Genomic DNA, 15737 nt, shown 5'->3' with positions numbered 1-15737 from the left:
TCACGTTGTGAAATGACAGAAGTAAACCTCCCCTTCTATCTCAAATAGAGGCAGGACATCTATTCTTCCTTTGCACGACAAAGTGGTTACTTTGATTTGCAAGATATTGGGGGAGGGGGGGAAATAACAACAGCATAGTATTATGAAGGTCACTGGAACTTGAAGGCATAGCTCTGCTTATTGTAATACAATACATTGTACATACTTAAAAAGATTGTATACTACTAAAGTAATATAATTTATATCCTATATCATGCAGTTTTCTATGCTACTATAGTGGAGTGCATTTTCTACAATATTCTTCCTCATCCACCACTACTATGATAAAATTGAGCTCGGAAGGGAAACACAACACTGCAATGAAGAATAATGATGATGCATATACCACAGTAGAATACTGTACATATTCAGGCTAAGGATCTTGCATATGCTGTGAATAGTTTGGATAATTTAATAATCTGAATGAAATAATAATTTGTTACCTGCAGATTTTTATAGTGAACAGTACTTCTACAATGATGAATTTTTGCTGCATCTTCATTTGTGTAAAAAAGTCCACAAAGTTTGCAGTAGTAGCCAGTTCTGGGAACAACAAATTCCACCCCTATAAAAAAAAATGAATTCTAACAATTAGGAATAAATTTAAAAAAACTTGCATAGGAGAAAAAAATGTTGAATTCAGCTTGTTGTTAATTTGAATCTAATGAACTACAGGTAGTCCTCGACTTACAATAGTTCATTTAGTGACCATTCAAAATTACAATGGTGATGAAAAAAGGGATTTATGACCTTTTTTTCACACTTACAACATTGCAGTATCTGTGTGGTCACATGATCAAAATTCAGATGCTTGGCAACTGGTTTATGTTTATGACCATTGCTGTGTCCCAGGGTCATGTGATCCCCTTTTGCAAAAGTTTGACAAGCAAAGACAATGAGGAAATCAAATTCACTTAATAACCATTTTACTCATTTAACAGCTGCATAAATTTTGGGCTCAATTGTGGTCATAAATTGAGGACTACCTGTATAGTATAGCCAATACCATTTAACAGATAGCCTTATAGTATTTTTCATGTTTCCACTTCTAATTATTTCAATGAGTAAACATCTAATTATTTTCATCTTGCAACTATTACATGTTTTAAATTCAACATAGAACATTTGAGCCATTTACATCAATAAAAAACTATAGAAATATGTAAATATTCTTTGTTGTTTTTTATTTGACCAATTTGTAAAATTGGAGCAAGAAGATTCCACATGCCAGACCTGCATTTCTTAAAAAAAAAGATCTGGACAAAGCATATTAGCCTTTTTCATTCCTTGTATATTTTTTCTTCCTTTTAGAGAAAAGAGGGTTTTAAATCCAAATGTTAGAAGGAAGGCTTACAGTTGAAAATAAACTAAATTTATCCTCTGTTTCTAAAGAATGGAAGGGAAAAAAGGAGTGAGAAATTCAATTTCCTTTCATTCTGGGATTCTTTCTCTTTTATAGTAGCTCTGACCTCGGGAAACAGCTGGAAATGCAGCAGTTAAATAATCAATCAAACCCATGGTTACTTAACATTTTAAAGTGAGCGTTCAGTGCTTTCAATATTTTTCTCTCCTTTTGGTTTTTGTATTGAGGTTCCTTAAAAGTTTGCTCTTGTCTTGGGCTTCTGATATGTTGTCTGCAGCTAATAATAAAATACAATCAGTACCATTCATCCATACTCATTTAATCCTGTTTACTTTATTAGGATTGGTGTTTCCAATTAATTTTTTAACATTTCAATTTAAATATATAATATGCAGAAAGTTGAATTACTCATATTTTCTTTCCTTGATTATCGTCATTTCCATATATGATATCAGTACTATCATTATCATCATTATCCATTCTAACAGCTAAGCAGAAAGATTTGTTTATATTTTGTTTATTTATTCATTTGAAGCAGACTGTTTCCCTGAATTTAATTAGCAAAAATCAACTGATTTTTCTCAGTTTCATTAAAGAAAAATGGTCCATGCTCATCTTGATTAATGAAACTTAACTCTGTTCAGAACCGAATACATGACTTTACATATTGAAGCAACTGGGCATCTGTGATTTTTCAGATTCTGTTTAACAGATACTGTTCACAGTATTTTCTTGAATCTGGAGTTTTAAATATTATTCTCAAGATAGAAAACCTCTCTGAATAAACTCAAGATACATTGTTCTATAAGATAAAGATACCGTAAAAAGTAACATTATATGTGAATTACTTCTAATCAGACAAACCTAGTGGAATGTTGAGCTCTGTAAATACATCATCTTGTTCCCATGGTGGTGAAAAATACGACTTTTTTGATTCAGCTTCTGGGAAATCAGGAGTTTTTATTTCTGTATACCTACAATTTGCTATAAAAACAGAGGAACATTTTGAATGAACGTAGTTTCTTCACATACACCTAAGCCTACAATACCACCTACAAAACATTTTCTAGATCACTCAGGGATTCTTTCATATGATATTCTCCAAAATTACTATGCATTGTTCCATCTACTTTTTCTTAAGAATTTAGGTGAAGTTATTGAATTGTTTACATTACAGTATTTTGGAAATTGTAATCTTGCAAATACTGTAAAGCACAATGGTAAATAAAATATTCTGGAATATTAAATAAAAAGCTCCTATAAGAAGCTTCTATCAAATTATTTTCTTGCAAACAAAAATATCCTTAAAATATGAGGCCAAAACTGAAACATTTTAGGATTGTCCCAACAAAGACACTGTGATGACTCCCCCTGTTGCTTCTTTAGTATTCTCTCCAGATGTTAGCTTGGAGAAAGATGAAACAGTTCCAGATTCATCTGGACTTTGGAGTGAAGTTAGTTAATATTTCCAAGCGGCAGTCTGAGAGGGATCTGGCTAAAGCACAGATGCAGCAGGACAGCCCTGAGGCTTCAGGTGAAGAAAACATGCAGCTGCAACCAGTCAGTGATGAAGAAGAGGAACTGCCTTCTGCACCTGATCCAAGAACACGTAGGGCAGAGAAAAGGCAGGAGCAGAGAAGGTCAGCCAGATTACTTGTGAGAAGAAAGCTTCGCCCTTCTTGATGGGCTGCACCAGAAACTGGCTATTTAGCACAGCAGGCAGATGGAACTGATACTAGGAACAACATGTTCATTTCCAAGCTGTGTGTTTTCTGATCCCTAATAACTTTTTTTAAAAAAATCAACAAGTCATTAATGAAGAATAATTGTTCACACTGACAAGTCTAAGTAATTTAAAATGACAATGTTTCAAATTGTAAGAACTTAGAAGAGGTCATAACAAGAAAACTCTTCAAGAGTATTTGCTAAACATTTACATAATATCCTTGATAATATTTGATATGATTTAATGTTGACAATCAGTTCATCAATCTAGCTCATTGGCCAGAAGGTTAAAATGCTTGAGTAACACACATTTGTACTAAAATATAGTAAACTTAAATATATTGCTTATATAAAAATAAGGAAAAGGGAACATCATACTTTGAGTCTTTGGCTTTTCCTCACTTCCACAATTTCTTTCTTCTTGGGAGTTTTTTGCCAGGATATCTTTATCTTCATTATTCCTGCTTTCCAGAATTTCTATCTCTTTATAATCATCTACAACTGTATCACTCTGCTGTAAGGGCTCTTCCTTTGGAGGATCTGAGGATATGTACTGCTTCTCCAACTTTAACTGAATATTAGAACTTTCATCTATTTTTCTGTCATTATCATGCTGATCCGAATCTTCTTCAGATCTACTTTCATGCAATTCATCTGGCTTATCTTCAGTATCAAAGTTTAGATGGGTTGCTTTAGTCACTCTATTATCACCTTCAGAATCACTTACATCTGCAGTTTCTTTCTCTGATCTTATGGTGGCTTCCAATATATTAGATTTGTCTTCCTTTGTACTTAATAAACTGTGTTCATTCTTTACCTCCAATCCAGCAGCTAAGGCAGTCCTTATGGAACATTCTTCTTCTTCCTGACCTACAGTTATTATTTCTTCAAGTTCAGTTATATCGGGTTCCATAATAAGATCATCCTCTCCTACCTCATCAACAGTTACAAGCTCTTCCATATTGGTTGGATACCAAGTTTCCGCTTCCATGTCACTTCCACTCTCCCAGTCCTGCTGAGAAAAGGCAAATTTTATTGGGAAGATTATAATAAATAAACCTGTAGACTGCTTATTACAAATTGTTTTTAATAATAAATCAAATCGCTTCTTTATTACTTCTTTATTAGATTTATATCCGGTCCTTTAGGACCTCAAGAAGGCACACGAAGCCAACTATCTGACTCAAATGCCATGACAAATAATATTTATTTATTTATTACTGATAAATACATGTGGATTTATGTAGTGATAGTACTTACATTTTGTTTTTAAATTTCAAACCATATAATAAATAGAATACAAAAGTAATAATATTGAGTATACAGTGCATCAAAACACATCTTAAAATGTAAACAGCGTTAAATAAGCTTTACAAGTATTTAAATGGTATTAATGTAAAAAGTAGACCAAATTTGGAAGAAAAGGTATTCAATATATAAGTTCAAAAAAAGGTATTTACTCAGGTAGCACCTTCCATCCTGGGGAAAGGTCTCAAGCTACATAGAGAGCATTTTATGTCTATTTACAAACTGAGAAATATTTTAAAAGTGAGAGAAAGAAATAATTTTTCCCTCAAGTTCTTTTTTGTTAAGTGATAAGAGAAGGGCTTAAGGGAGAATTTGATCTAATCTTCAATAACAGATTATTTGAGAAAAAAGATAATACTTCTAAAAAAATTCTTATAGATGTTCTTGTTTGCCTGCAGTTCCTGTGCCTTTGTAAAAATTCTAATTTAGAACAAGTAGTCCTCAACTTACAACAGTTCATTTAGTGATTATTCAAAGTTACAATGGCACTGAAAAAAGGGACATGACCAGTTTTCACACTTACGACTATTGTAGCATCCTCATGGTCACGTTATCAAAATTCGGATGCTTGGCAACTGGTTCATATTTATGATGATTGCAGTGTCTTGGGATCACGTGAATCCCTTTTATGACCTTCTGACAAGCTAAGTCAATGGGGAAACCAGATTTACTTAACAACAGTTTGACTAATTTAACAGCTACAGTGATTCACTTAACAACTGTGGCAAGAAAGGTCATAAAATGGGGCAAACTTACTTAACAAATGTTCCACTTAGCAACAGAAATTTTGGACTCATTTGTGGTTGTAAATTGAGGACTACCTATACTCTTATTTTTATGCAATTTGTGCTAAGCAGTAACTGAACTGAGAACCTTTTTATTTAACCAAATTTCAATTCCATAGGAGTCATAATCCTGGATTTTTGACACATTCTGTAGGTCAGCCCATTTGAGTTATCTTGATTCAAAATGTAGTAGTATATAGATATAACATTCTACAATATTTTTGTTATTTTTGCTATTTTTGGTGAGATCATTCGTGGTTCTGGGGTGGAGTTCCATCAGTACACTGATGATACTCAGCTGTACATCTCCACCCCAGGCCATCCCAACGATGCCCTTGAAGTGATGTCCCGGTGCCTGGAGGCCGTGCGGGTCTGGATGGGGAGAAACAGGCTTCAACTCAACCCTTCCAAGACCGAGTGGCTGTGGCTTCTGGCATCCCGATGTAGCCAGATGGTGCCATCACTGGCTATTGGGGGCAAGTTACTGCCCCCCTCGGAGAGGGCTCGCAACTTGGGCGTCTTCCTGGATGCACGGCTGTCTTTAGAAGAGCACATGACGGCTGTGGCCAGGGAGGCTTTTCATCAGGTTTGCCTGATTCGCCAGTTGCATCCTTTTCTAGATCGGGACTCCTTACGCACAGTCACTCACGCTCTCGTCACTTCCCACCTGGACTACTGCAATGCTCTCTACATGGGATTCCCCTTGAGGAGCACCTGGAGGCTCCAACTGGTGCAGAATGCGGCCGCGCGGGGGATTATGGGAGCGATGGGCCACTCCCATGTGACAGCCCTCCTGCGCGAGCTGCATTGGCTCCCGGTGGTCTTCCGAGTGCGCTTCAAGGTGTTGGTTACCATCTTTAAAGCGCTCCATGGCACAGGGCCTGGGTACTTACGGGACCACCTTCTGCCACCGATAGCCTCCCACCGGCCAGTTCACTCCCACAGAGAGGGACTCCTCAGGGTACCGTCAGCCAGGTAATGTCAGCTGGCGACCCCCAGTGGGAGGGCCTTCTCTGTGGCAGCACCTGCCCTCTGGAACGACCTGCCCCCAGAGATACGTAGGATACCAGATCTCCGTGCTTTTCGCCGTGCCCTCAAAACTTTTCTATTTCACCAAGCTGGGCTGGCGTAACCCCCCCCCTCCCCCTAGATATTTTAATTGTGACGTATTTTAGTTGGGATGTTTTAAATCTGGGCCAAAATTTGTTTAATTCTTTTAATAATTTTAAATTTTGTATTGGATGTTTTTTATTCTTGGCTGTTCACCACCCTGAGTCCAGCAGGAGAAGGGCGGTATAAAAATTTAATAAAATAAATAAATAAACAAACAAACAAACAAACTTGAGTACTTACTGAGTTTGCAAAAATAAATGTATAGTCTAATTAAACAAAAGATTTTTGTGGTTGTTTTGTCTATAAAACAATTGCAGTTCTTTCATAATTAATGTTAATAATAATGAATTAAAATAATTATTTTTACATTCATGATAGTTTATAGTGCTTATTACCTCATTTTCATTTTCTTTTCCTTTCTTTACATTATTTCTTTCAACTATACCAGGTGTCATGTCCTCTGCCTTTTTAGCATTTTCTTTTAATTTCTCTTCATTGCTTTGCTTTTGCCTGATAGTGTCAGGCATCATGATGGACTTTTGTTCTGCTGTTTCCTCCTTAGCTGTGTCTTCACAATGAGAATGTTTATGTTCTCTCAATCTTGTCTCTTCCTTTCTTTTGCCCTTCAAAGCAAAATCCAATGTTTGGTTTTGATATTTATTGGACTTTTGCTTAGATGACTTTCTGTAACAATCTTCTTCTCTCATCTTATATGCAGGCAAAAGGTAAGCCCCTTTTGCACTAGGTGAGCCCCCTCTTAAATATTTTTCTTTGTGCCCTCGGGTTGATTCAACATGGTCTTCCAAGTCCAGGTGCCGTAAATAATGTTTTCTTTCATGAGTCCACATGTCACTCCGATCTCTTTTCTCTTCCACATTCTCTCTCCATGGCAGTAATTCTTTATCATCCTCTCTCTGAGAATAAGGAAACTGATCCCTTGGCTCTCTTCCATTTCCCCACTCTGTTCGGTTTGTGCTTAATGGGCTACGGGGAGAACTACAGGAAGTGAAGCTTGGAGTCCGTGATCTTGGAGAAAGTGAGCAGTTTATGGGGCTGCGGGATCGAGGCCTTTCCTGTCCATATCTATAGCATAGGGAAAAAGTGGCATGCTGCATATAATCATAAATAAATCAGCTGCTACTTAAGGTCCACAGCTATTTTAAGTTTATCTCTTTTTAGATGTAGCATGTGCATTTTAAATTGTCAATAATATTGAATATCATGCTTGCCTTATAATAATATTTGCCATGTGGTTTGCATCATATACTGTATATTTAATCAGAGGAGCAGAAACAAGTGTAAAATGTTAATATATTACTATGGTCAGAAACAAAACTCAATACTAGTACTAAGTAATAATATAAATTAAGTTATATAACTAAAGAGCTCTGGTGATGATATTAGATATTTATTCAGGAAAAGGACATTTAGATCTCTTATCTTAATCTATCTTGGTTCCTAAGGCAAGGATGGGATGGTCCCAAGACTTCTGGTCCTGAAGTACAGCTATTTCCCCATCTCTGCCTCTCTATGCTGCATCTCTCCATTTCTGGCCATTGATATCCGTGTCTTGGTGACTGACATCTTCCCCCTTTGCAAAAGGCTGACAAAGTTCTTCACTACTGGAGCATTTGCAAAAATAGCTCAGCTGTTCCACACTTTTCAGAAGGAGGAAAGACATGGAATGACCAAGCGGCTCTTTGCAAGAAAGGGAGTTCTTGCTTTATTCAATATGGACTGTTTTTATTAGGTAGATATAAGCAATCCATACAAAATAAAAGTGATTTTTAAAAAAACAAAACAAAAACAAAGTAAACAGTATAACATATTATTATTCAAATAGGAGAAAATTTCAAACTGTAAGGAACTACTAGTTTATCTTGCATGAATATTTTTTCTAAACTTTCTAGCTTATTCCCAAATTATTAGGAAGGACCAGTAATATTTCTCCTCTACTGAACTCACATTATTTTTCCATACATCACAAAAATAGAACAATATCAACATGAAAAAATACCTGTCTGCTTCTCTCAACATATCTCTTTCTCTTTGAGAATGGATATTTTGGATTATTGCTGCCACATTCTTTCCTGGTTTCTAAGCAAAATAAACATATATCAACTGTAAACAAATGTATACTTCAACATTCTTAAAAAGAAAGTTGGCTAGTCAGATGGCCTATCCTCACCATTGCATCCTTCATGAATTCTTTCTAGTTTTCATTGTAAACAATCAAATCAGTTATATTTTTCAGTTAATTCCTTGTTGATGTGTACAGGTAGTCCTCAATTTACAACCAGAGCAGAGAGTGAAATTTCCATTGCTAAAAGAGGTGGTTGTGAAGTGCAATGTTGCATGAGGGGCAGGCAAAGCCCTTCACAGTATAAATCCCCGCCTCAGTCTGGCCCAGCAGTGGGGCACAAAGGGGCCTCTTGGCACACCAGAGCTCTGGGGCTGTAAGAAGCTTGAGCTACAGCATGAAGCCCTTTGCAGCACAAAGCCCAACCTCAGCCTGAACCAGCAGTGTGATGCAAAGGGGGTGTGCATAGGACTCCGGGGCTACAAAAGGCTCCTGAGCTGTAGCACAAAGCCCTTTGAGGCACAAAGCCCAACTCTAGTGTGACCCAGCAGCATGGCACAAAACAAAGCTGTAGCCACTCCACCTTAGTTAACATCCGTGATCACCCTCACCACTCTGCACTCCACTGTCCCAGCTCACCTTCACTGTCTTTATGCTTCCATTGCTGATGAGACGTGCCTGGTCTGACTCTTCATGAGGCAGCTGCTGGCCACATGAGGTCATCTTCTCCAGGTCTGGGAAGGAAACTGCCACATGCGATCTGGAAAGAAAACCTCATGCAGCTAACAACCCACCTTGCAAAGGACCAGGCTGGGCGTATTTTGTCAGCAGTAGGAGCAAGAAGAAGGTGAAGGTCAGCTAGGGCAGCATGGCCCACAGAGTGCAGGGGGTCAAATGTACATTGTTTAGGGAGATAGTTGTGTGTGGGGAGTTGAAGTGCCCTGTGGGCGTAAGGGTGGGTGGGCTGCCAAGCAATCATATTTTGATCCCATCACCATGAGGGCGCTTCGGGGACAAGTTCAGCACCACTGTTACTTTGAAAGGTCATAAGTCAAGGACTACCTGTACATATGAAAATAATTGATACCATATTTTTCAGAGTATAAGACACACCTTTTTCCCCCCAAAAAGAGGGTGAAAATCTGGATCCGTTTTATACTCCAAATGTAGCCTCACCCAGCTTCTCAAACTGAGGATTCAGAGGCCGAAAAAAGCATCAGAAACGAAGCTTCAGAAAAGAAGCCCCCAAACACAGCTTCAGAGGCTTTTTTTCTGAGGCTCTGTTTGGGGGCTTCTTTTCTGAAGCTGAATAAATCCTAATTTTATTCCTAATTAAAAGAGAGAGTCACCATTAATTAAAATAAAATACTGATATCCTTTCTTAAAGTTCTTAGTCAAAGACTTCATCTGAACTTCTCAGCTCTGAATACCTAGTATATTAGGTTCACTGAATATCCAAAGTCTACCAATGAGGAGTATTTGAAGGGGAAAAATAGCAAAATGTACTTGTGATTACTTTTGGAAGAGACAAAGCCACAATATAGCCTTGTCTTCATGTAAGGTAGGGTATGGAATTGCTTATCTGTTAGTACAGAAATATGGAAGAGAAGAGAAGAAAGCATGAAAAATCTATCTCAACAATGTGCTATGACTGGATTGTCTTTTTTTCTCTAGAAGCAATTACAATAAAACATTTTATGGGAATGATCCCAGAAGAAAGAGAGAGGGAGGGAAGAAGATGAAGAAGGCATCAGAAACCTATTCCACAGTGAATCCTCCACTCCACAGGGCCACTGCAATAAACTGTTCTGTAGAAATAGTCCTTTAAGAAAAAAGGCTCCAATTATTTAAAAAAAACACTTAAAAAAATAATTCTTTTATAGGTTAGTAAGGAAACTTGATAGGATGTGCATTCTGAATTGTAGGGAAAAAAAATCACATAATCAGTCAAAGATCAAACGAAAAGAAACAGTAAAAGAAGTCATGATTTGCATCATTTTGATGCATTTTATTTATATCATTTGGTATATTTAAACAAATTAAACAGGAAATAGAACCCATCAATGCATATACTCTGTACATATCAATCACTAGATGGCTGCAGAAAAAGAAGATAAATACATAAATTTTATCTGTAAACCAAAATGTGCAGTTGAAGACCATTTCTGAGCAGCCAGATTAACAGAATGACATGACAAACAATGTTATTACCTTTAGTTGAAGTTCTTTATATCTTTTAGACATTCTTATGAGTAACTTGTCATCATTTATCATTGCAGGTTTCTCTTTATAATATTCCACCATAGCCTGAGCTGCTTCAGTATAGGCCATCTCTAAAAAAGCCTGTGATAATTCAAACAATGTTTAGAGTTTAGTTAAGTTATTTAGTACATAGAAGAAATTTAGTACATAGCAAAAACTACAATAGTATATAAAGTTTATATTTTTAAAATGTATTTTTTAAATATAAATTATTTCAACATATTTATACACACATAATACTTATTTATATGTATGTATGTATGTATGTATACAGTATACACACACACATTCTTTACCACTAATGGAATAGTCTGGCATAATATTAGTTGCAGAAGGAGGCTACTATCTTTAATTCTAGAGGAAAAGAAGGTATCATGATAGATCATCAGTGTTGAAGGTAAGTTAGGCAGGTTGACAAATATTCTGCAAACCAGGAAAACAGTTGAATGAAAAGAAAGACGGAGGAATAGAAAGGCTGAAGCTTTGTTAGTATTTACTAGTTACCTTGCTTCTCCCTGTTTCTCTTTCTATTACACACAGAGATTTCCAAAAAGGAACCTTATTAGATCTCAGGTATATTGAACACAACACACAAAAGAATTATCACGGTATACTTTCCCAAACAGAAAAAAGAGACCTTGTTTTCTCTACAACTCCAAATCCTATCAACCCCAAGTTCAATCATCAGAGTTCCTAACCATTTTTTATAGAATGTGCAAAACTTAAACAAAATGTTTACGTATTTACATTTCTATAACTAAAAAAAAATACCTGATTGGTAGATTTCATGAGAATATAATTAGTGACTTTTCCGAAGGGAAGTCCAAGGTTGATTACATCATTCTCTGTACAGCTTCCTTCAGGAAGATTACAAATGTGTACTACACGACCTGGGACATATTTCCTTTGTAGAACCTGCAATTATTAAAAATAAATTTAGAAAAAGAAACAACCACCAGGTAAACATACAAATTTGAAATCACACTTCTTATCCTGCGCTTAGTTTGTACAGAGCTGATATTTTTAGAATCTCAAATACTTGTTCATAAATCCATATAATCTCCCTTTTGTTGTAGCCAAAGAATCTGGTTAAAAATTAATACTTTCATGTAATTGTATATTGAAAGATATATAAATAACACTTTTATGTAAGGTACAGACTGCAACAATACTTTGGAGAAATCTATAAATCCACCATTCTACTAATCACTATGCATATATCATCCAGGTCTAAAAACACATCCCATTTCTCTAATATTCCCGGAGATAACTGTACCATCAATGTCTTAGTACACATCACAATGATAAAAAAAATAATGAAACATCAGGGGCAAGTAGATAAGTCACATGGTTTGCATCATGTTGTTGTGACTCATGTTTTGCCATTTGCTCACACTCTCTGGCCCCCATGGATAACTATGAATTTACCCGAGAAGCGACGTTTGATATCTGTGCTGAAAAGGCAACACAGCTTCACACTTCATTAGTGTCTTACCCTTAGCCTTGAGTAGCAACTGAAATTTGAGACTAAGGAGAATGACTTGATCACATCTTTGCAACTAAAGAACATGAACAGGCTTTGAATGCTGACTTAAGATCCTGCCAGTTAACACTCTAGAGCTTGATTCCTCTAAAAGGAGGCAATGCACCCAATGAGAACCAACAGAGTTACATTTTAAAGAATCTGTATTCAAAAAAGGAAGATGGAATTACTTTGGATTGTTGGCTTTCCTTTGTATTCTGTCAAATAATGGGTACTACTTAATATCAGGATAATTCCATTATTACACAAAAAAAATATGTAAATTATACAATACTATCATTCTCTCTCATTTCTTATTAACTTTATTCACTTTACCACAGCTTCTTATAAAGGATTGTTTTGTTATTAAATAGATATGGTGTTTAAAGATTGTGGTGTTTAAAGAGATGAAATTTGTATTGCAGTTTCTCTCTGTCATCTTGATAATTTTGGCCCAGTGTAGAACACACTGACTGACTCAATATGGCAGCTGAGATGTTCCTTGTGATAGTTAAAACTTTGTTTATTAATATTGGCTAAAGTAACAGACTCTGCAAGATGGTCGGTGCTTTATTTCCCCATCTTGTCTTATACTTATGTGAATTAGGAAGATGTCTCTCCCTGAATTTCTTTATATGGCATTTTTTAATTTTGGATTTAAGTCATATTTTTCCTTGTAGCTTTGATAAAGGATCTGGCTTATCTCTGTCATGCAACCCAGTCTCCAGGAGCAATTTTAATATGGAACAGAAAGTGACTCCAGTGGAATTCCAGTTTTCAGGAAGAACTTGGTAAGTGGATAAAAATGCCAAATCCATTCTAAACTTCTGGATGACTGTGTGGTGGACTATAATGAAGAAGAAAAAAGGCTACTGGAATGTCCATCACTGCATTTTCAATAGAGCCGAGGTGGCACAGTGGTTACAGTGCAGTACTGCAGGCTACTTCAGTTGACTGTTAGCTGCAGTTCGGCAGTTCAAATCTCACCGGCTCAAGGTTGAGTCAGCCTTCCATCCTTCCGAGGTGGGTAAAATGAGGACCCAGATTGTTGGGGGCAATATGTTGACTCTGTAAACCACTTAGAGAGGGTTGTAAAAGCACTACGGAGCGGTATATAAGTCTAAGTGCTATTGCTATTGCTATTTTCACTGAAGGACAGTGAAAATGCACAGAAGCTAGTATACCATGGAGGCTTAGTGAATACTGGAGAGACCAAACTGGTTTACAAGAAAGACCAAATGAAGAATAGAAAAGAGGGAAGGCAAGACAAAGTGTTACATGACCAGTACTTTAAAGAAACCTAGAAGGCAAAACAGATAACAAGAAGAGCTGACAATGGCCAGAAAGAGCAGGAAAGAAAGAGGCAGAGGAACTAATTCTGGTTGTACAAGACCAAGTCTTAAGAACAAATACATTCAAAGCCAGAATTGAAAAGACAGGAACTTGCAATAAATGCCATCTTTGCAAAGAAGCTGAAGAAACAATGGACCACTTAGTTAGCTGCTGGAAGAAGAGCGGACAGAATGACTACAAGCAACGGCATGACAAAGTAGCAACAATGAAGCACTGGAAAATCTGAAGGAAATACAATTTGCCTGCAAGCAAGAACAGTGGGATCAAAAAAGGAACGGAAAATGAAAAGCTAAAGTGCTCTGGGACTTTAAAATACAGATAAGCACCTGCCACACTCCAGATTTAACAATTATCAATGAGAAAGTCAAAGGGTTTTGATAGTGGACACTGCAATACCTGGAAATAGCAGAAGAAAAGAGAAAGAACTGGAGAAAACAACAAAATACAAAGTAGAACAACTGTGGCAAAAGAAAGCAACCAATTGTAATAGGCACCTTGGGTGCAATCCCAAAACATCTGGTGTACCACTTGAATGCCTTTGGCATTGACAAAATCACCATCTGTCAATTGCAAAAGGCAGCTTTACTTGGAACAGCTTGCATCCTGTGACAATATCTTTAACACCGTCAAACAACAACATCTGCCTATGTCAGGTCCTTAGAAAGGATTCCATAGATGAATAAAAATTCCAAATCCAGTCTAAACAGATGGCTGATTGTGCAACCAACCATAATAAAAATACTCACATTTCCACCAGGTAGTACGTAAGAGAATGTGGAACTTGACTGGCCAAATGAAGATGTAGAATTGTATGACTCAGCATTTAAAGGGTAATCTAAAGAAATGACACATATTCCATGAAAATCTACCATTATATATATGCAAAAAAAAAAAAAGAAGAAGAAGAAGAAGGCATTTCCTTAAATATAGATTTTGACAGAGTAAAATAATTTCAGTTACTCTTGATAGTAATTGCTCTAGTGATGACTGCTGTTTGCATCTATTTATTTTGTTTTTATTGTTTTAATGTTTTTTAAATTGCTTTCATTGTTTTGTAATTTTAGAATTATAAACCACCATAGTTACTTTGTTGAGTTGGGCAGCTATAGAAATTGAATAAATGAATGAATGAATGAATGATGCAAGTCTGAGGAATTTACAGAAAGCTAAGCTAATTTATTACTTCAAGATATAACCAGGAAGAATAGACATGTCCGGATAATAAGCCCAATAAGACTTTTCAGTGCATGCGATAATATAAAACACCCCCACAAAATAAGCCCCCCCACCAACTACTTACACACATGCACAGCCAGTCCCGTCATTTCCTCTGGTTACTTGCCGCGCAACCAAAATGAGTTGAGGAGGTGAGGCCGGAGGGAGGGCAAGGAGGGGGACATGCCCTCCCCTCCCCATTCTTTGCGCTGGCTGAGCAGCCCAAAACGTTCCATCCCACCCCAATGGCAACAGCAGCCTGGCTGCTTCCCTTCCCTGCCATCTCTTTATCGAGAGGGGTGGCAGAGGGGCGGGGGAGAAGCAAGAGGCGTGGAGCAAGACATGGCTCTCTTTGCCATCTCTTCTCCCCCCCCTCGCAGAGCATGGTACGACTCATGCCCCTTGCTTAGCCACCCACCCCCTTTAGGGATGCAATTTGGAAGTGGGAGGTGGGGCAGGCGAGAAGCAGGACGCATGTCTTACCTTTCAAGCTCCATCTCTTTCCTCACCATTGTGTCCAGGGAAATACGCTGTAAAAGAAAACCTTATCGCGAGTTTGAGAAGTTTGATTGAACTTGCGAGAAGGTTTTCTTTTACAGCGTGTTTCCCTGGACACAATGGCGAGGAACACGACGGAGCTGGAAAGATAAGATGTGCGTCCCACTTCTCGCCCACCCCACCTACAACCCCTCTCGATAAAGAGACAGTGGGGAAGGGAAGCAGCTGTTGCCATTGGGGTATGGTGGGACATGTTGGGCCACTCAGCTGGCGCGAAGAACAGGAAGGGCAGGCGATGGCAGCGACAGGACATCTAGTCCCACACTCATCGCCTCCTGCACCCCCAAAATAATAAGACCATCCGATAATAAGGCCAAGCCCTTATTTGGGGGTCAAAAGAAAATAAGTCTCTGTCTTATTTTTGGGGAAACACGGTGTGTGTGTGTGGGTGTGTGTGGGTGTATTACTTGAATG

General features: G+C 37.4%; 1 protein-coding gene across 2 annotated transcripts in view; it reads right to left on the bottom strand.

Annotated features, from left to right (window-relative positions):
• The window catches only part of RBM20 (RNA binding motif protein 20), an 87221-nt gene that overhangs the window by 8169 nt on the left and 63315 nt on the right, over positions 1 to 15737 (bottom strand). The window contains exons 5-12 of one of the 2 annotated variants that reach the window (XM_070945566.1): positions 14297 to 14385; positions 11447 to 11590; positions 10625 to 10756; positions 8351 to 8430; positions 6729 to 7416; positions 3506 to 4139; positions 2267 to 2386; positions 483 to 604 (exon numbers count right to left, since the gene is read on the bottom strand). In XM_070945566.1, the coding sequence (XP_070801667.1) occupies positions 483 to 604; positions 2267 to 2386; positions 3506 to 4139; positions 6729 to 7416; positions 8351 to 8430; positions 10625 to 10756; positions 11447 to 11590; positions 14297 to 14385 (2009 nt within the window). Of the gene's footprint in view, positions 1 to 482; positions 605 to 2266; positions 2387 to 3505; positions 4143 to 6728; positions 7417 to 8350; positions 8431 to 10624; positions 10757 to 11446; positions 11591 to 14296; positions 14386 to 15737 lie in introns of both variants that reach the window. The other variant, XM_070945565.1, reaches the window with a different exon arrangement.

This window comes from Pituophis catenifer, unplaced genomic scaffold, assembly GCF_029215685.1.
Source record: "Pituophis catenifer annectens isolate HBS135680 unplaced genomic scaffold, rPitCat1.0.hap2 SCAF_6, whole genome shotgun sequence".
NCBI lineage: Eukaryota > Metazoa > Chordata > Lepidosauria > Squamata > Colubridae > Pituophis > Pituophis catenifer.
Note: the sequence above shows the minus strand (reverse complement) of the source record. Positions and strands in the feature narration are given on the sequence as shown.